Source organism: Beta vulgaris, chromosome 1, assembly GCF_026745355.1.
Source record: "Beta vulgaris subsp. vulgaris cultivar EL10 chromosome 1, EL10.2, whole genome shotgun sequence".
Lineage (NCBI taxonomy): Eukaryota > Viridiplantae > Streptophyta > Magnoliopsida > Caryophyllales > Amaranthaceae > Beta > Beta vulgaris.
Window position 1 is genome coordinate 47,250,695 of NC_079202.1, and position 22,315 is coordinate 47,273,009.

General features: G+C 38.5%; 2 protein-coding genes across 2 annotated transcripts; one reads left to right on the plus strand and one right to left on the minus strand.

Moving 5' to 3' along the window:
- Nucleotides 1-2,371: 2,371 nt before the first annotated feature.
- LOC104892102 (7-deoxyloganetin glucosyltransferase) lies at nt 2,372-5,404 on the minus strand. The gene is made up of 2 exons (XM_048642100.2): nt 4,718-5,404; nt 2,372-3,650 (listed from the first exon to the last, which is right to left on the minus strand). Exons 1-2 carry the CDS (start codon nt 5,238-5,240, stop codon nt 2,686-2,688), a joined length of 1,488 nt encoding a protein of 495 aa, XP_048498057.1. The 5' UTR covers nt 5,241-5,404; the 3' UTR covers nt 2,372-2,685.
- A 2,121-nt stretch (nt 5,405-7,525) lies between these two features.
- Nucleotides 7,526-9,369, plus strand: LOC130590197 (uncharacterized). The gene is made up of 3 exons (XM_057392229.1): nt 7,526-8,257; nt 8,362-8,760; nt 9,070-9,369. Exons 1-3 carry the CDS (start codon nt 7,526-7,528, stop codon nt 9,367-9,369), a joined length of 1,431 nt encoding a protein of 476 aa, XP_057248212.1.
- The last annotated feature ends 12,946 nt before the right edge of the window (nt 9,370-22,315 follow it).

Genomic DNA, 22,315 nt, shown 5'->3' on the forward strand with positions numbered 1-22,315 from the left:
TGCTTAAATTAAAGTATAATACTATGAATAAAAAGTTGAATTAGATGCTTACCTTGATCTAAATTGAGAGGAAGCAGAGAGACTGAGAATCAATCTGAGGGAGAAATAGAGAATGCGAGAGTCGAGACAACGAGGTAGAAAGAAAATGAAGAGTAAGAGGAAGTGAGTATTAAGGACTGAGGAGTGAAGTGAGATAGAATTAGTCGGCTACTAGCCTACTACTGCATTACTACAAGTATAATTTACTTATTTAACAAATGCAGCTAAGTGTAACAGTCTGACGCCAAGTAAAATTGTCTGGCGCCAGTTGAAATATATAGAGAGGGAAGGTTGAAAACTCCAAAATTTTAAAAATAGTATCAATTTTTTTTAATATATACATTATATATGTATTAAATATATATTACATATAAAAATATTTTTGGACTGGACTGGACTTATTGGACTCCAAAGGGATGAGTCCAAATCCAGTCCAAAAATATTTGGACTCGAAAATTTGAGTCCGAGTCCAGTCCGAAAAATATTCAGTCCAGTCTAGTCCGACAAGTTTGGACTGGAATGGATTGGACTCTGGACTTTTCGTAGTCCGCTTACACCCCTAGGTAAGATTAGAAAGGTACAGTACCCTACCTGGTTGGCTAATGTGGTAGTTGTCAAAAAGAAAAACGGTAATTGGCGTGTTTGTATTGATTATACTGACCTAAATAAAGCATGTCCCAAAGACCCTTTTCCTTTCTCCTATCTAGATACCATGATTGATGCTACTGCGGGTCATAAAATGTTGACCATGCTGGATGTTTTTAGTGGTTATAATCAAATCCTAATGCACCAGAAGATCATGAGAAGACAACGTTCATGATGGACATGGGCATATATGGTTATAAGGTCATGCCTTTTGGATTAAAAAATGTAGGGGCAACTTACCACAGATTGGTCAACAAAATATTCGAAAACCAAATCGGACGTACCATGGAGGTTTATATAGATGACATGTTGGTCAAGTCAACAACTAGCAGCCGACCATGTCAAACACTTGGAAGAAACTTTTCAAGGTTTTCCGCCAGTACAACATGAAGCTCAACCCGTCCAAATGCTCTTTTGGCATGTCATCAGGAAAGTTCCTAGGTTACATAGTCTCCTAGAAAGGAATAGAAGCTAATAGTCCTAAGCAAATATGGACTGTCCTCTACCTCCAGTCACCACGTTATCCGGAAGATATGAAGTTGATTGGACAAGTGGCCGCTTTAAAAAGGTTCATTTCTAAATCCTCAGATAAATATCATTTATTTTATGTTGTTGTAATGATAAAAACCAAATCTGAGTGGACCGCTAAGCATGAGCAAGCATTACAAGAGCTGAAAACCTACTTGACCCATCCTCCTTTGTTATCCAAGCCTAAACCTAATGAGAAGTTACAACTATACTTATCGGTGTTGGAGACCGCCGTTAGTGCAATGCTGGTAAGGGAAGACGATGGAAAATAACTATTTGTCTACTATGTGATACGCTTACCTCGAAAAGTTAGTTTTGCCACTAGTCATGTCATTTATGAAATTACGTCCTTATTTTGAATCTCATCCTATTATAGTAAGAACTAATTATCCTATTTAGAATGTCTTACCAAAACCAGAACTAACAGGCAGGATGGCCAAATGGTCCATTCAACTTAGTGATTATGACATCCACTACGAGCCCAGGACAACCATCAAGTCGCAGGCCCTAGCTGACTTCGTATCTAACTTCACACCTGGCCTACAATCCTTCGCTGATGAAGAAGTAAGCACGGTGCTAGACGACGGATCCACTCGCACCTGGACGCTCTACACCGACGGTGCTTCCAGCGTCAGGGGTATTGGTCTTGGAATCATGCTTATGTCCCTGGAAAAAGATGAAATCCTCCAAGCTGTCAATAGCGACTTTCGAGCCACCAATAACGAATCAGAATACGAGGCCGTACTTTTCTGTATAATGGTAGCCAGAGAACTAAACACACAAATTTAGCAACACTAAAGTCAAGCTAATTATGACAAATCTGTTATGAAAATCGACGAATAAAGAGAGCATAACATACTAAAAAACCTAATGTACACTTATGTCTCAAGAATTTTAGTCTCATTAGATTAAATCAGAGTTTTAATTCCATTGAATTTGTTAAATCGGAGTATCTATTGAAATGAAGTAGGGTTTCCATTCCTTCAAATTAAATTTACATCACAATTCACAATGATCAAAATAAAATTTCAAAATCAAACTCAAAATCGGATTCAAAATGCAATGAAAAAGAAAAAGAGAACGAACATATTAAACCATGGAGCAGGCCGAAGTTATTACTCGGCAATGAGAGGGAAAGAAGGGGGATAAAACAGCATCGTAAGAAATCCAAGCATTAATGCAATCAATTTATGATCTTTCGTCCGCCATTAATGAATGCTGAAGTAAAGTTTGAGAATTTCAAGTTTTGACTTGGGGAAGAAAGAAGGAGATGCAAAGAGGGAGGCACACAAGAGAGGAAGACACAAACAGGAGAGAAAGACGCAAAATGGAGTTAGGATTTAGGTTTTCAGGGTTTTTTATTAAAAAAATATTTTTTTTAAAACAAGGGGTGGCACGTGCTACCCCTTGTTACAACGTGGCTCCGTCACTTATCACTACTATGATATTGATTATCTAATCTTGTTTCATATATCAAACATTATGGTTGTAGTTTTTCAGCGGAAGGAACGCTTGGTTAGTCAAGTGTTCCATATTCTTGTAAGATGATCCAGTAGGTCTTGTTGCCGCTTCAGCTAATCTTTTTAACTTGACTGCATTCCTTCGCATATCTGCACCCTTTTCACCCTCCGTTAACTCTCTCACTTGCCTTTCAACCTCATCCCTCTTGACATCCTTGTTTATCTCCATGCCTGTACCCCATTTATTGCAGAAATACCAACAATTAGTCTGTTGTTCGGCAAAAAATGGCCAACAAAGCACAGGCTTTCCACCACATATGGTATCCAGACTAGAGTTCCACCCACAATGGGTTAAGAAAGCAGCCGTTGCTTCATGTTTCAGCACCTTTTCTTGATCACACCAACTAGCTAACATGCCCCTATCTTTTGTTTTAGCTAGAAAATCTGGCGGTAAAACTGCCAAATCTCCAGTGACAATATCTGGTCTAACGATCCAAAGGAATGGGCAATTGCTGTTTGCAAGTCCCCATGCAAATTCGACTAGATTTTCTTTTGTCATGGTTGTGATGCTCCCAAAACTTACATACAATACTGAATTTGGCTTCATTATATCAAGCCATTGAAGACAATGTGGGTCCTCTTTCCAAAGATTGGACCCCAAGGAGTCGGCCTCATTATCAATTTCCTGTTGGGAAATTTCTTTTAGATGGTACTGCAATGGTCCAATGGTGTAAATTGGACCAACTATATTAGATATGTCATTAAGGACCTCGTCCTCTAATGCGTCAAAAGTATTAAATATGATTGGTGCTGAAGATTCACAAGATTTCTCAACAGAGATCATCAAGAAATCGAATAATATGTCATCTTTTTCCGTGGTTCTTATGAAGCTAGGAATATCTTTTAAACGTATACCTTTCATGCTAGGGACCCAATCAACAATCATATCCAAACTGCCGTTTGTCAAGTAATTGGGATCTGCAAAAACAAACAAATCAATTGCATTACATACTTATGGTTCACCCTTATGAAAAATAGTAATATATAAGTATTTACGGTCCGTTTGGTAGTTGGTCATAAATGGTGGTAATGGAAATGAATTCGTGTGTAAATTTGTGAAAAATATCATTCTTCATTCCCATGGTAATGCTAATTTATTCTAAAGTGTCCACTTTTCTTCTTGAATTTTTATTCCCATCTAATACCACCTTGTAATGAGTGGTAATGAAAATTGCTTCCCCTTGAAGACAAAAACACAAGTTTAGGGGTGAGATTGCTTGCCCATGGAGAAAAATGCCTCCCAATAGAGATTTTAAGGGTGCTTCCCTAATAAAATTACACTTAAAATTCATTCCCATTACCGTATTTTATTAACGACTACCAAACGGGTCGTTAAGGTATTAGAAAGAATTTCAAACTTTTAATTGATTATGATGTGTACGTAAAAGTTAAACTGTTGTAATTAATATGTGATGAAGGTAGTATATATGTCGGTGTACCTATAATAAGTTATTACATCATAGATAAACTTTAGAACATTATTTGTCACTAAAATTACATAAAAAGAAATCAATTAGACAAGTCTTTTTTTCATTTTAGTTGATATTCTATCATCTATTTGTTTAAACGGAATTTTAATGTATGTTGAAATACCTTTTGTGCTATTTTAAGGGCATCAATAAAACTCAATAAGGCATGAACTTATCCGTTCATATTCTAAGTCGAAAAAAGCTAATAAAAAAAAGTTCAGCTACTCAAATTGTTAGTTTTAGTATCATATCGCTCATATAATTAGTGACCTTATCACGTTTAGCAACCTATTATTTTTAGCTTTCAGCTATCAAATATTAGCTAACTAATTGTCAGCTTTAGTTATGTTTTAGATAATGGTACCAAATATGGTCTTAATATCCTTAAAAAACAACTCAAATTATTCAAGCACAGCCTAGATATTTCAACTTGCCATATTTTAAGGTATTTGAAATAGATTACTGAAAATAGCGTAAGTTGGCTAAGTAGATAGAAAGAGGTCAGAGAGGATATACCTTGAAAGGGCACAATGCCCTTGTCAAGAAGTAATCGATATTGAGCATAACCTAAGAACCCACAAGCACTGGCAGTCCATAGGAGAATCACAGGCAAGTCACCAAGCTCTCGTGCGGCATCAAGAGTGAATGGCATGATACAGTCCGAGAGAACAAAGGTGACAGGAGGTGAGCCTGCGGACGGATCATTAAGCCTATGAAGGAGCTTCTTGAAGGGGTCAAGACAATTATTTAAAACAGCATGAAACATGGAAGGGACGTCTTGGGTGGCATCCGGATCCGAGGGAGGTAGACCATCCGGTATCGCCTCGAATCGGAAAGTTGAGAGACCATCAAGGGAGTTTGGACCCCTCGACCTCAGCATTCGGCGATGGTTGAACACAGTATTCACGAAGGTTATATGGAAGCCTTTAGAATGGAGTAACTTGGCTAAATTTAGCATTGGGCGTATGTGGCCTTGTGCAGGAAAGGGGACGCAAACTGCATGAAGCTTGACTTCTTGCACTCTAGCTAAATCCCCCATTCTCTTTTACTCCAACTCTCAACAATTTTACTAGGGAAAAATGTAGTGTAGCACTTTTTGGGATGTTATAATGCAATAATGTGATATTAAGCCGGTGCATTATTTATATAGAAGCTTGACTACTTCAGCACCAATCATGTTATTTCCAGAACTCTAATGTTTCTTTTTTTACACTTGTTTTAACCGTCTAACATACCAGCAAATATTTATAATATCATTCGTCCTACCCCTAAACAATGTGGAAGCCACATGGAGCACGGGTGTACATCTAACGCTGTACTTTAGAAATTAGAATTCCTTGTTCATGAAAATCTGAAGATTTTGTTTCGAAAAAAGTAACTAAAATCTTTTCCTTTGTACCCACTAATATTATAATATATGTATATACAATAATTGCTTTGGACTTAGGAGTTTCGGACAATGGAAACAGAAAAAATCCTGACATCCATTCTCCTCATACATGCACTAGTAGAATAATTGCTTATTGCTGCGGTGATATTGCTGCAATTTTACACATATGCAACAATATATCACGTAAAAAATAAAAAGAAATATATAAAATAACCATATTGTTGCGATTTTGGCCGAAAACCGCAATAATATGATTTCAACGGAAATTTTTTGACTATTCGACCAAACATATTGCTGCGGATTCTGCCAAAAACTGCAACAATATATTAAAATAATATAAAAAATATGATTTGAACCTATTAATGTGGTTCCTAAACAAACCGCAGCAATACCCTTTTAAAATTAATATTAAAAAGATCCAGCTAGGGTTTCACGCATCTTCTCGCTTTTCCTCTCTTCATCTTCTCTCTCTCTCTCCTCTTTCAGACTCTCCCTCTCACCCTTTCTCCCTTTCGTCCTCACCGAGACACCATGGCACACCAGGTCGTTCGCACCTCTCCACCAACGTCATTCGTCGTCGTCGTTCGTCCGCACCAACGTCGTTCGCTGTCGTTGATGTTCGTCCGCACCAACGCCATTCGCACCCTTGGTTTCAAGATGGTGAAGCGACACGTTTCAATCAACCATGGCGAAACCACCATGGCGCTTCACCCTTCGATCTCTCTTTGTTCAACGAGAAACCACCATGGCGAAACCGTTTCTTCTGCCTCTCTTTTGTCCTCACCATGGCGCAAAGCGTAGCGATTCGGCCTCCATTTTCGGCCTCCGACGAAACAAAATACCTGAATTTTTTTTTTTCGTTTTCAACAATCTATGTTTCTTTTTCGTTTTTTTTCGTTTTTTAGATCTGTTTTTCGGTTTCTCATTTTTTTTAATATATTTTTTGTTTTTATTATATTTTTTGTAATTAGTCATTTAGTTGTAACTGTTGTTTTTTATTTTTGCTTTTTCATTTTACCTTTTGATCTTTTGTAATATTTATGTAACTAGCTTTTTTTATCTTTATTTATTAATGGGATTCATATGTCATTTCATCTTCAGTTCGTCTGCAAATTTGATGAATAATGGATAGGTTAGTTGCGTGGTTTTAATCTTTCAAATTTAATTGCAAATGCAAAAAAAAAAAAGAATACCTGTACCGGGACCTATTGTTGCGGTTTTGGGTAACAACTGCAGCAACAAGCCAAGCTATTGATGCAGTTACTAGCCAAAACTGTAGCTATACATTGTACTTTTTTAATAAAAACTTATTGTTGCGGTTTTGGCTAGGAACCGCAGCAATAGGTTAATTACCTATTGTTGCGTCCTTAATTGTTGAGCGACAAAACCGTCACAATAGGCTAGTAAATGATTGCACCGATAAGCATTTAATCTACTAGTGATGATTTCACACTTATTGATCCATCCATATAATAAGAATTCTAATAAAGGGAATAATGATTGAACTATTAAATATCCGGCATAAAGAGTACATAAAATCATGAACGGAATACTAAATCGTTTGGTACCAATAAAATAGTATCTTATTAGGGGATGGGAAGAATTCACCAATTGGAAGCATACTTTACAATTACAAGATGTTCCCTTTGTTGGGACCTCGGTTTACTTGGACAAATAACAGGGATGGTGTGGATTTAATCATGGAACGTCTCGATCGAGTGTATGTTTCCCCAAATTGGAATGACAGATATCCACTCGGTTATATAAAGAATTTTCCTATTCTGCATTCGGATCACGCAGCTATCTTTTACCAGACGGAGCCACCAAACAAAGTTAATCGTCGGCCATATCAATTTGAAAATTGGTGCCTCATACACCCTGAATTACCTAATATGATTTCGTCTGTATGGCGCATTCCAATAGCTGGGTCAACAATGTACCGGTTCACGAAACATCTATCCATCTTTCGCAACCAGATTAAGCGATGGTGTTTGGATCATAAGGTTGTTTGGGGGATTGATTGGCGAGAACTTTCTACTAAGTTAGCTGCCACTGTGACTCATATTTCTACTCATCCTCAAGGCAATGACTTCATGCTCCAACGTCAGCAGGAGTTGGATACGTCTGCATTAGCACACTCTTACTGGTCGCAAAGGTCTAAAGACAAATATGTTCAGCTGGGGGACCTTCCAACCAAGTTCTTCTACAATAAGATGCGACAAAAACAACGATCAGCATATATCTACCTTTTCGAACTGCAGATAACCAGTGGACTAGGATGGTCCTACCATAGTAATACTATTTTACATCATTTTAAAACTGCGTATGGGCCCTCTCAGGGGTCTACTGTCTCTGACCAGGGCCAAGATGAAGCCATTGATTTAGTACTGCGTGACTTAAATCTACCTCATCTTTCTCTGTCACAACAACAACAGCTCCTTCGGCCTTTCTCTAAGGCTAAAGTGCATGAGGCCATGCTTGGTATTGGTCAGGGTAAATCGCCTGGATTGGACGGGTCCACGGCTGAGTTTTTCAAACTTCACTGGGATTCCCTCGGGAATGAGGTGTTCCAAGCTGTCAATCACTTTTTCACAACAGGTTTCATACTGCATGAGTGGAACCAGACGCTGCTTGTTTTGTTGCCTAAAGGACAGAATCCTGAGGAGGTAATCGGCCAATTAGTTTATGTAACACGATTTATAAATGTGTTTCGAAGTGCTTGGTCAACCGGGTACGGCCGTTGCTTTCTGATCTTATTACGGAATATCAGAGTGCCTTCATTCCAGGACGACATATGGATGATAACATTTTGATCAGTCATGAGTTAACTCATGTTCTTAATAAACATCGAAGTGGTAATGTTCATCTAGCGGCTCTCAAAATTGACATGAATAAGGCATATGACCGGGTTAATTGGAGGTTTCTCTTAAAGGTTCTTCAAGCCTATGGCTTTCCTGGCCAATGGATTCAGTTGATTAGTCAATGTATCTCTACAGTGTCATATCGCATCCTCGTTAATGGACAGGTTACAGAGTCCTTTCCTTCCCATTGTGGGCTTCACCAGGGTGATCCACTATCCCCTTATCTGTTCTTGCTCTGTATGGATATCTTTTCCCGCATGATATCATGGCTACGGATATTCGACTATTCGATGGGTTCGAGCTCACAGGTACCCCCCTTCTATTTCTCATCTGTTTTTTGCTGACGATGCCCTTCTTTTCTTTAAAGCGTCGACTGCTTCTTGTAAGCAACTGTCCAATCTCCTTGCTCGATTCTGCCGTATCTCGGGACAAATGATCAGTTTACGAAAGTCATTTGTTAAATTCAGCCCAAATGTTTCCGAGCACATGGGTCATGAATACAAACGTATCCTGCAATTGGATGCTAAAGAATCACTGGGCACATATCTTGGTACTCCTGTGGATATTCAAGGGAAGAAAACTCAGCACTTCACCTTTTTACTTGATAAATTTCTCAGCGTATAACTGCTTGGAATCATTCACCTATTTCGCAAGCTGGGAAATTGATGCTCATCAACCATGTCCTCATTGCTTCCATAGCTCACATCCTTTCTGTATTCTTGATTCCCACAACAATAGCTAATAAGTTGGATGCGATGCTTGCACGATTCTTCTGGTCTAATAGCTCTGGTAAAGGAATTGCTTGGAAAAGCAAGGAGCTCTTGCATTTGCAAAAAGGTGCTGGTGGTCTCGGCTTACGTAGTATTGGCGATGCACAATCGTTCTCTTCTGATGAAGAAAGTTTGGCGTATTCATAGGAATTCCAGTGACCTCATCAGTAAGGTATTTTCCGAGCACAAACGGGAAACTGGATCATCGACACCTACACTGCGTTCAATGCGGGGTCAATGTTCTTGGGGTGCGCGAGGTTTAATTCAAGTAGAGCAGATACTCTTGACAAATTCGGGTTGGAAAATTGGTTCCAATTCCCCCCTCCTTGCTGGAAAGGAGCGTTGGGTTCATGGGAAGATTCCCCTCTTTCGGGATAATGTTTCTCTTCGTACTGCTGCTACGGTTTCCATTGCTTCTCTCCTGCTGCCTCAACAACAAGGCTGGAATATTTCCCAGCTTCAGTCACTTTTTCATTCCAGTACGGTTCGTGATATACGTACTCTTGAAATTCCTCGCCTCACAAACCAAGTTGATCTTTCTATTTGGCCTTTTACGACATCGGGCCACTACACTACCAAATCTGGCTAGTACTTCCTTTCTCGACATACCGACATCTACAGCATGACTCCCCCTCTCAATTCGAAGTTTTTTCGGATTTTATGGGGGTTGCGCATCATGCCAAAATGGAAAATTTTCCTCTGGAAATTATTCCACAACGGGTTAGCAACAGCTGCTAACCTTTCCTACCATGGTTTGGCCATATCAGATAGTTGTCCAAGCTGCAACGTCGAACCTGAGACATCCCAACACCTCTTCCGATTTTGCTCTCTAGCCACTGCTGCTTGGCAAACTAGCCAACTATGTATTAATTCCAACGCTACTCCCTTTGTGGCCTTTAAAGATTGGCTCATTGCATGGATACACTACTTCTACCAGCAGGATGGATATAACGGCATTCGTCTTCCCGTGTTTGTGGCTATTTTATGGGCTATTTGGCAGGGTCGCAATAACAAGGTCTTCAATGGAATAGTACCTGATATGCCTCTAATCCGTTCACTCCAGGATAAAGGCATTCAGCAGCACTACACCTTTCTGGCTAATCCTATTCCTCTGCCTAGATCTTTGCATGTGGCACCAGGTCCTCCTGGTTTCTTTTTGCACATTTTGGGACAGCCTTTTGCGGGGTACCACAGTTACATATACAAGTGGATGGTTCCTGGAAGAAATCTTCTCTTTGGCCGGTATTGCCTGGGTTGCTGAGCATGTTACTACTCAAACTACAGAAGTGCAAGGGGGCTGCATTTATGCGGAGTCACCACTGGTTGCTGAAGCACGGGCTTGTCTGGGGGCCTTGATTTGGGCACAATCTAGGGGTTATTGTCAAATATTGATCTACACTGATTCTGATGTACCGGTCCGGAGTTTACTTCATCAAGACACACAACCTATCTCGATTGCATGGACTCTCAATGACATTCGCTCCTTGGACATCAACTCCAATGGTGTCGAATTCTAAAAGTTAATCGTCAACAAGTCCAGAGGGCGCATGACCTGGCCAATCATGTTCGCTCAGGACATATTCCCATGGCCACTCTGTAGTTGGTTAGGTTGTTTTTTCTTGTAAATTTTACCGATGTCCAAAAAAAAAAAAAAAAAAAAAATAGTATATTATCTATTTTTTTAGCAACTTAAATTTATGGATGTGCAAACTGTTGGAAAATAAAGAATTGCCAAAGAGAAAGAGAACAACAAGTTCAATACTACTACTGAAACTCTTATTTTATTCAAGACTTGCATACAAAATAGAAGTAAAAAGTTTACCTTAAATAAGCAAAACACTAACGGCCTGACACTAGAAAATAGGAGCATTAAGCCATAATCTACATATGATGACCCACTAACATATTAATATCCTAAAGACTCCACTAAATAAATCAACTCCTAATAATATGCCACTTACGGTTCAATTGAACAAATCATCCTAAGCTGCTAACTGGATACATCACATTTCCCTAAATTATAAGTAATTTTGAATATGAGGCTCAACACTCTCCCTTATTCAAAATTCTCATACATTTAATTGCCGAACTTTATACTAAATTCAAGCATTACTAATCTCAAACACGCCATATTACCATGGCCACATAATACTACTGTTCTGCAACACTTGATGTAAACTTAACTGGAACCACAAACACAAGACACTCACACTTGACTTGCACTTAACAAATCTTCTTTCTAATCTTGACCAAAATCATCAAGATTCCCAAACACTGCCACCCACTCACACTTTTAGAAGAGCTTGCTTTCTTCTTCTTCTTCAGCCTTTTGAGCAAAATTGCTTTGATTACCTTGCTTATCCCTTTGCTTGTCCCAAAATCGGTCTTCTTTGTTGCCATACCTTTTACAATAATAATACTGGATTTTTCTTCCAAGCGGACCCTCTTCACCTCGACCACCACGAGCTCTTGCTAAACCATGACCACGACCACCATAACCACCTCTACCTTGACCATTTCACTGATACTCATTGAAATCTCTTATACATGAAGACTTACATTGGACTTCAAATTCATTCTCTTCCTCTACAACATCACTTTTACTTACCCAAAACTCATGAGCCAACAAGGAGTCCATTAACTCGTCAAAAGTAAAACTAGACAAATCTTTTGACTCAACAATTGCAAGAACTACATGTTTTCAATTACTATTCAAACTTCTCAGGACTTTACTAACAACATTCTCACTACCAATATTTTCACCATAAGACCTCATTTGAGTTACTATTTCAGTTACTTTAGACAAGTAACTTTGCATAGACTCTTAATCACCCATAACTAATTCTCCAAAATTATGACAAAGAGTTTGCAACCTCACCTTAATCACTATATGATCACCCAAGTACTCTTATATGATTACCTCCCATGCATCTTTTGCTGTCTTGCTAGATGAAATTCGAGGAAATATTTCATCGTCCACTGCCGATTCGATGATAAATAAGGTTTTCGCATTCCGTTTGCGACTCTCACGTAGAATTTGATCGACACAATATCCCATAACATAGATCTTGTGCTAGAATGTTACGCTGGCATTGGAATAAGATCTGCCAGATTAAAGAGCAATTGAAAAGTGACTACACTAAACTGGAATTTAACTCCCTGTCTTCATACTCTATATAGAGCATCTATGAGAAGCTCATAGGTGATAAAGAAGATGTCCATTGGGACAAGGCAGTGTGAAATATGTTAATTATCCTTAAACACAGATTTATAGTCTGGTTAGCTGTGAGAGGAAAGTTGCAAACTACAATAAAGCTTACAAGGATAGGAGTCAGTAGTAATGATCAATGTCTGATTTGTCAATCAGGGGTGAAGTCACAAGAGCACTTGTTCTTCTCGTGTCCATATAGTAGAGAACGCCTTGCTGAAGTTAAGAGATAGTTAGATATTCCTATCCACGAGTTCTTTGTTCCACGAGTCATGGTAGAAGCAAGGCATGGGGAGGAGGCTTTCCCTATCCAAAATGGATAGGCTCTTGTGATGGAACGTCCGAGGGGCCAATACTATCAATAAGCAGAACAATGTGAGATCTTTCATCCATCGTTTTGTAATTGTATGGTGGGCCTCTTAGAAACCTTTACCATAGAGTATTTGCAAGGTGATACTTTTCTTCAAATGCATCATATCATGGAAGTGGAAGGATCATTATAGCATGGAAACCAGGCAGCTTCGCAGTGAACATCATCAAAGGTACATCTCACTTACTTCATTGTAAGATTAAGCCTAGTAATGGTGTAGATGGGTTCTTTTGTACCTTTATATATGCGTTTAATGAAAGAGATAATATAGAAGAATTATGGCAAGATATGAGAATGTTATATACTCAAAATTGATGGTTATTATGTGGTGATTTCAATAGTGTAATGAACACTATTAGAGATACTCATATATTTGGAGATAATAGAAGAGTATCTCTAATAAACACTGATGAAAGGATAGGATTAGGTTAGAGAAGTTGAAATTGCTCCTCTGGGAGATCAATGTATGGCTGATTGTGAAGTGATAGACATAAACGTGCGATTTTCTTTACATGGAATAACAAGCAATAAGGATCAACTAGAGTATTCTCTAAGCTAGATAAAATGCTAGGAAATCAAGTTTGGAAGGATAGATTTCCTAGTGTTAAAGTGCATTTTCAATGTGAAGGAGAATATGACCATTCTCCAACAGTGCTCACAATACATCCTATTGTACAACGCGGTAAAAGATCTTTTAGGTATTTTACAATGTGGAAAGATGATACAAAGTTCTTGGAGAAAATAAGACAAGCCTGGTCTACATATGTGGTGGGTTCAAATATGTTTCAAGTAGTTACTAAGCTAAAAGAAGTGAAAAAGTTGCTCAGAGTTTTGAAAAAGAGGGCTCTTCTGAATTGCACGTAGTTGAGATTAAAGCACAACATGATAAGTTGGAAGCACAAAGGTAAATGCATTTAAATTCAAGGAATACTGAATTGGCAGAAGTAGAACTCGCAACATTGAAAGTATATAAATGGAAGCATGAAGCATAATCACATATATAACATTCATGATAACAAAAGAAGACTGGCAGGATAAGCCTCAAGGAGTTGCAAAAGCATTCTTAGATCATTATCAACATCTCCTAGGGAACAATGTGCAAGCAAGGAAGATAATCATTCTTGAAATTGTATATTCTGGCCCATTGGTTACTGATGAACACATAAATTTGTTGTCTGTTAGATACACTGCTGAAGAAGTAAAAAATGCTCTATTTTCTATACCAGGATCCAACACCCGTGGACCTAATGACTTTGGTTCCTACTTTTATAGAGATGCATGATGTGTAATTGAAGATGAAATTGTGGATGCAGTGTTAGACACACTTAATAGTGGAAGACACCAGTTGAAAAAAAAAGGCAGGGGTTACAGTTAGCCCAAAAATCGCAGCCCGTTAAGTGAAGGGTTGCGGTTAGCCCAAAAACACAGCCCCTTTCGGACTGCGTTTTTGGACTAACCGCACTCCTTGGACCTTTTAAAAAATCTATTTGCCCTAAACTCGCTTCCTTTCCCCTATCGTATTACCCGCGTACCTGAGACTTGAGAGCCTTTTCTTTCTCTCCTTCCATCTCCTCTCTTTCTCCCCCTTATCTCTCCATCTCTCTCTTTCCTCCCGTCGACGCATCTCCTCTCTTCTGTGTCTTAGAGCTCATCGCATTAGCAACCTCGCTGCCACTTTGCTCGGCGTCTTTCTCGTCCCCTTGATCATCGTGATTCGAGCATTGCCTGTTCTTTTGTAATTTCTCTCTCCTATTATTGTTTCGAATTGCCAATGGAGTTTTGCTTTCTTTTTTTGTTAAGGATTTTATGTGATTTCGTTTGATTGTTTGTTTGTTTACGAAAATGATGCTGAAGAGCTTATTAAAGCTCAATACATTTCAGAGAAAGAAGAAAAATATAAGAGAGAATTCTAGAGAGTTTCTTATTGATTGAATTTAATAAATGAAAATTACAACTCAAGTTGTAATACCTTGATAGTTGCTAACAGAAATAACTTACTCATAACAAACTGAGATAGAGCTTCTAGAAGAAGGTGAGTCAGCTACCAGCACTAGTAGCTCCAATACCCCCCCCCCCTCGTGTTAGGAGCACTAGTACAGAAAAGGCGATTTGCGTCGGATGTGAGGCGCCCATTTGCGTCGGACGCAGGTGCGACGCCAAAGCCCTCGACGCAAATGACTAGGAAACTATCTGCGTCGGACAAGAAACGACACAAATGGGTGGGCTATTTTCGTCGCACCTGTATACGGTACGACGCAAGTGGATCTTGCCAGCCCCCATTTCTAACCCAGCAGCCATTTTTAAGTGATTTGCGTCGCATGAATCACTTGGAGCGACGCAAATCAGGTATTTTTTGCTTAAAAAAAATGAATTTGCGTCGCATCCGTGATTAGGTGCGACGCAAATCAGGTCTTTTTTATTAAAAAAAAAATATTTTTGCATCCTTCAAACATCAGATCTAAAACAGAATGAAAATCTTAATAGTATTGCAAAAATTCATCTGTGTTGTGTCCAAACTAAAATCCAAATCATCCTTTACAGAAAAAAAAAACTAAAAACAATACATGATTTACAGAAACTTAAGATGAGAAAATTACTGAAAATTAAAAAAGAAAATTACAACAATACAGAAGATGGAGCAGATCTAGAGATACTCGAGCACAATTACAACAATACTCGAGCAGATTATTTGTGAAATCAACAAATAATCTGATATCTTCTTCCTGTTTGGGCTATCAATTGCTGCTCGTGTCTCATACTCGAGCAAAATACCGAAATCTCTGAAATGAGAAAAGATAAAAAAAATCAAAATCCTAATTCAAGATGAGCACTAAACTGATGTAATTCATCGACTATGATTATGACGAAACGAAATTAGTAGAGACTTATTATTTTTACAAAAATCGAGAAAGAATTGAAATCAGAACCCTAACCATTCGTATTTCGCTTCGCCATGGATGTCAGCGTTTTTTGAACGAAGATGGAGCAGATCTAGAGATGAACAAAGATGTCGGGGCGTTTTTCGTTGAACTTCACATCAAAAACTTCCCGGAGAGGTTGCGTTCCTGCGTCGGAGAGAGAGAGGTGTGTGCCGCCGATTCTCGAAAACTAGTGACGAAATGAAACGAAAAAGAAAGAACAAACCGTCGGTGCATGAGATGGTGAACGAACCGTCGGAGAGAGAGATGGTGAACGAGATGTAAACGAGTTATCTGAAACGAACGATGAACGCATTCGTAGATCTGATTGAGTTCGTCGACTGTAAAGAAGTGGCCGGAGAGAGAGAGAGAGAGTTTGAGGAGAGAGAGAGAGTTTGAGGAGAGAGATAGAGTTTTAGGGTTTGAGAGACTGTGAGGAGAGAGGCGCGAGAGAGAGAGGGGAATTTTAGGGTTTGAGAGACTGTGAGGAGAGAGGCGCGAGGGAGAGAGGGGAAAATGAAGAGGCGCGGTTACTTTTTAGGTTAAATATTTGGATGGGCCAAAATCTGCGTCGGATGGGCCATGTGGTCCGACGCAATTTGGTCTTTTGCAACGCACACAAATACGATGCGACGCAGATAGCTTAGATGTGCGTCGCACTCTTCTTCATGTGCGACGCAAATAGGGTTTTTGCGTCATTTCCGTTTAAGTGCGACGCACATCAGGGGACGCAAATTGTCGTTTTTCTACTAGTGGAGGTGGTTGAGAAAACAACCCTAATTTGGAAAGAAGCCTGCTGAACTGAGGAGGGGGCATGGATTTAGTGAGGACATCTGCCAATTGAGATTAAGCAGGGAGGTAGGAAAATTGTAAAAGGCCTTCAAGCACCTTCTCCGTAGTAAAGTGGCAGTCGATTTCTATGTGTGTAGTACGTTCATGGAAGACAAGGTTACGTGCTATGTGTAAAGCATTTTGATTGTCACAAATCATGGTTACTAGCTGAAGATGTGTAATGCCAAGTTCTTCCAATAAACGTACAGTCCAGGCTACTTCAGATGCTACTGAAGCAGTTACTCTATACTCGACTTCTGAGGAGGATTTACTCACTATACTTTGCTTCTTGGAACGTCAAGAAATAGGTGATTTCCCAAGCATTAACAAATAACCAATGACTGATTTCCTTGAGTCAAGGCAAGAAGCCCAATCTGAGTCATAAAATGCCTATAATGTAAGTGTATCACTACCTTGTAACAAGATTCCTTGACCAAAAATATGCTGTAAGAATCTCAGAGTATGATGTAAAGTAGTAAGATGTGAGGTCTTAGGTGAGTGCATGAACTGGCTGAGACTTTGCACAGCAAACGACAAGTCTGGTCTTGTATTAGTCAGGATGTTTAACGTCCCTACAAGAGATCTATAGTACTTAGAATTAGGTAGGAGGTCACCTTCATCAGCTTGCAATTTTAGATTGACAGGAAGTGGTGTAGAGCTCTTTTAGTCAAGTCTATGTCACATTCAGCAAGGAGCTCCTTAGAAAATTTCTGCTAAGTAAGAACCCTCTGGAAGATAGGCAACTTCTACGCCTAAGAAGTAATGTAGTATGCTAAGATCCTTGATTTTTAAAGTCTTGTGTAGATGTTGTTTCAAGGAACTTATAGTAGTGATATTAGTTCCAGTGAGAACTATATCATCTACACATACAGCTACAATGGTGATGTAAGTATCATCTATTTTGATAAAAAAAACTATATTCTTTAGATTGAAGGAAGCCTTGTGTTGTAAGTTTTTCAACCAACTTAGCAAACCACTGCCTGAAAGCTTGCTTCAGGCCATATAGTTTTTTATTTAGTTTACAAACTTTATTGTGAGGGTTAGGAAAACCAAGAGGCACCTTCATGTACACCTACTCCTTGAGATCTTCATGTATAAAGGCGTTGTTTACATTCAATTGGTAAACTGGCCAGTATTTATAAGAGGCAAGGGCTAGAATACACCTTATAGTAGGCATCTTGACTATAAGAGAAAAGGTCTTGCTCCTCATAGTCAATGCCATACTTTTGATTAAATCCTTTAGCCACCAAACGAGCTTTACACCTATCCAAAGTCACATCTGCCTTCAGTTGACTTTATATACCCATTTATTGCCAATTGGCTTCTTGCCTAAGGGTAGATCAACTAATTCGCATGTGTTACTACAAACAAGTGCTTAATTTTCCTTGTTCATTGCTTCAATCCACTTAGGTTGAGAAGAAGCTTTAGTGTAAGATGAGGGTTCCTAAAGAGTATTAAGAGAAGGAGGTGGAAAAGTTTTATGAGAAGGAGGGAAGGTAGAGAAAGAAACTAGGTTACACGAGTGAGATGTGAGGGAGGAAGTGAAATTATTACAATAGTATTCTTGTAGGTAAGGTAGAGGTTTATGTGTTCTGGTGGAATGTGTTATGGCTGGTGGGGTAGCTGATATATCTTGTGGAGGATCATATGTAAATTGTGTACTAATGTCAACAACAGGTTAAGCATTAGTAAGAATATGTGAGTGAGAAGTAGTGGAAGGTGCAGAAGGATAGGGAGAGTGTGAAGAATCTGTGGACAAATGATGAGTGGGAGAAAAAGAAGATGAGTCAGCAGAAGGTGTAGATAGTGAGGGATGAATAGGAAAATCATCATTAAAACAATCAAGTGTGCCAGCAGTAGTGAAGATAGGATACTAGAAGCAGCAATAGAATAGTGGAGTATATGAAAGGGGAAATGCGTTCCATGAAAATTGACATCTCTTGTCACTAGAACCCTATGAGTAACAATGTTGTAAACTCTGTAACCCTTCTGAGTGGTTGAATAAACAAGAAACATGACAGGCTGTGCTCTGGGAGAAAACTTGGATCTGTGAACTTTTGATGTAGAGATTAAGCAAAGACATCCAAAAGTCCTTAGGTGATCCAGTGAAGGTGTAGCTTGATATAATTTTTCATAAGGTGAAGTGTGATGAAGAGCAGAAAGAGGAAGCCTGTTGATCAAATATATATGCAGAACATAAGATGTTATCACCCCAAAATATATCAGGCACCTTAGAATGAAGGAAAATGGCCCTAGTTGTCTCCAATAAGTGTCTGTGCTCGCGCTCAACCACACCATTTTGTTGTGGTGTGTCAGCACAACTAGTTTGATGATGAATACCAAATTTGAGAAGTAAGAGCTTCATCTCACCCTCTATCAATTCCTTTGCATTATCTGATCATACACATGAAACTTTTGCATTAAACTGAGTATGAATACAAGAGAAGAAATTTGTCATAACTGCCACAACATTAGTTCTATATTTCAGCAAATGAATCCAAGTAAAACATGTGAAATCATCAACAATGGTGATGAATTGATTACAACTTGAATGTGTTTTGACCCCATAAGGCCCCCATACATCAATGTGGATCATATAAAAGGGTTTATTAGTTTTGATAGAACTGATAGGGAAGGGTTTTCTTGTTTGTCTAGCAGTAGGATAAACTGTATAATTTATTTCTTTACAGCAATTCTTAATAACAGAAGGGAATACATGTGTAAGATGATCAAAAGGAGCATGACCAAGACGTAAATGCCATAGTTTAGCCTAAAAAACAACACCAAAATAAGATTTTGGAACAGAAGGAACATAGGAATTCACTCGCACATGGTTAGCAACTACATTGTAGAGGCCTGCATGTAGCTTACCAAGAAGCATGGAGCACCCTTTCTGAGAAAGCACCTGAACAAAACACTGTCATAAGTAAATTATTACGGTAATGTAAGTCTTTACACAGCTTCTGTAGAGAGATGAGATTGAACTGAAAATCTAGTACATGTAAGACATTCTGTAGAGTAATGTGTGGGCTCAAAATCACAAAACCAATATGTTGAATAGGTATATGTGAACCATCTAGGATAATGATTGTATTATGTGTGCCAGTCATGATTTCATAAGCATTAAACCATGATAAATTGCTGCAGATGTGATCAGATGCTCCATTATCTAGGAGCCATTATGTATTAAGACAAGAAAGAAAGCATTAATTACCTGCTATTAAAGCATGGCTAGATGCAATATTATCGGCTCCAGTGGTAGCTCCAGCAACAGTGCCAGCAGTAGGAGAAACAGAAGGTTGATTGTTAAGAAGACTTAACAAATGATTATATTGGTCCACAGAAATGGTGGTGTTCAGCTTGCTATCAGCTATTGAATCTTCAGAATTGAATTGAATAACTACGACATATCTTTTCTCTTTAGGCTTGTAGCTTGGTGGATAGCCATTGAGTTTAAAGCACCCTTCAAGATTGTGACCAGGACCCTTGCAATGTGTGCAATAATAGTGTGATCCAGGCTTTTTATTGCCAGCAACAAGAGGTTTAGTAGCAGAAGAGTATGGTTGATAAGGTTGTTTGAATCTATTGTTTCTGTCAACAGCAAAGGCTAAGGATTCTGTATTAACAGATTGTTGAGTTAGCTCTCTGTGTCTTTCTTCTTGAGCAAAAATTCTATAAGCTTGAGAAACTTTAGGTAAGGGTTGTGTCATCAACATATTGCCTCTAATTGTAGAGAAAATGTCATTTAGCTTCATCATAAACTTTTTAAGTCTAAGATTTTGCTCTCTAGTAAGAATCTTTTGAGTGAGGTTACAACTACACTTTTTGCAAGTAAGGAATTGGATTAGCATCATGCATCTCATCCCATATTGTTTTGATCTTAGTGTAAACTTCATATACACTCATAGATCCTTGAACTAGATTTGCTAACTTCTGCTCAAGAAAATAGACTTGAGTCATTGATGATTAACCAAATCGCTCTTCTAAGTCCTTCCAAACTTCAAAAGCATTGCTAAAATAAAGGATGCTTTTCTTGATAGTATGATCTAGATTAGCATGAATCCAAGACAAAACAAGATTGTTGCATCACTCCCAATATATACTTATCAGAATCAGGTGCAGGAATGTCAAGTGTTGAATCAATAAATTTCAGTTTATTTTTAGTAGATAACATGATCAGCATTGACCTCTTCCAATCATTATAAGCAGTTCCATTGAACTTAACAATGACTATTTGATTCACATTAGTATCAGAAGGATGAATGTAAAAGACACTAGTAGGATCTTGATTAGGAGGCAAAGTTATTGATTCAGACATGATGTTCAGAATGAAATGAAGAATTAATTTAAAGATTTCAGAGAAGATGAGTAGAAATCAAATGGTTAAGATAGACCGCACAATTGAATCAAGAAATAGATGAAGATCAATTTAAGATTATGAAGAGCATCAATTGACTTTCAGAATCTAATGAAGAGAAGAATGAATGTAGCAACAAATTTTCAGATAAAATGAAGTTTTGAAGAAAACCTCGATTCAGCAAGATGAATTGATTGAGAGAAAACAAAACCTCGATTCAACAACTCAATTTGAATAGAATTTCCAGCAGCAAAGCTTTAAGAACGTCAGTGTTGATCAGAAGAATGAAATTAGTTTCCGTTCTTCTTCTATAATTGCGAAGAAGATTTTCAGAGAAAAAAAAATGAGCTAGGGTTTTGCATTTCCTGCTTTGATACCATGAAGAGCTTGTTAAAGCTCAATACATGTCAGAGAAAGAAGAAAAATAGTAGAGAGAATTCTGGAGAGTTTCTTATTGGTTGAATTGAAGAAATGAAAATTACGGACCTCCAAACTATTTATAGTTATAATACTAATAATTAAGATTAATAATTAATAACAACTTCCTGACAATTACTAACATAAATAACTGACTCATAACAAACTGATAGAGAGCTTCTAGAAGAAGGTGAGTCAGTTACGAGCACTAGTTGCTCTAATAGCTGCTTCGGTTAGGGTTTTGATCTATTTTATTCCGCTTAGGGCATTTATTCATCTTTGGATTGATTTTTGTGGTTTTTTTAAAGTTCTTGTGATTTTTGGGCCTTTTTTTTAAGTATGATATTTGGATGTCGAAGGATTCAGAATTCTTCTACCATTGTAGCAATGCCAGCAGCATCATATTCCTCAGATTATATATTGTTTTGAGTTGGGTTTTTTCTTTCTCTTTCACTTAAAATTTGACTCTTGAGATACTACTGTGGATGAGTTTGCTTCACGTTGTTGGTTTTGGGTTTAAGGTGGGCCATGTTCTTCTAATGATATGTTGTTGGTTTTATCTCTGTGATCCCCATGAATTGGTTTATTAATGATGGGTTAATGGATGCTAAGCTTAGTTTGGTTGGTGATGATGGGAACGTTTTGAGTGATTGGTGGGAGAAAATTATTCGGAGCAGCTGCAAGATCCATCATCACTAATACCCTATGAAGCACGGGTATGCCTTTCAGGCGTCATTTCCCGTACCGGGTACGGGTACGGGACGGATTCGCCTGGGATTCGTACCCAAAACGATTCCGAGCACGTGGGTACGGGGAAAGTTAATGGGTACGATGGTCTTCATTTGGGTACGAGGCTGGGTACGTTTTTGGCCTTCCAAATTGAGAACTCAGAAGACTCAGCACTCCTTCCAAAACTCTCGCTCTCCCTCCGTTATGCTCCGGCGACTCTTCTTCGCTCTTCCCTCAGTTGTTCTCCTCTCCATTTTGGTTAA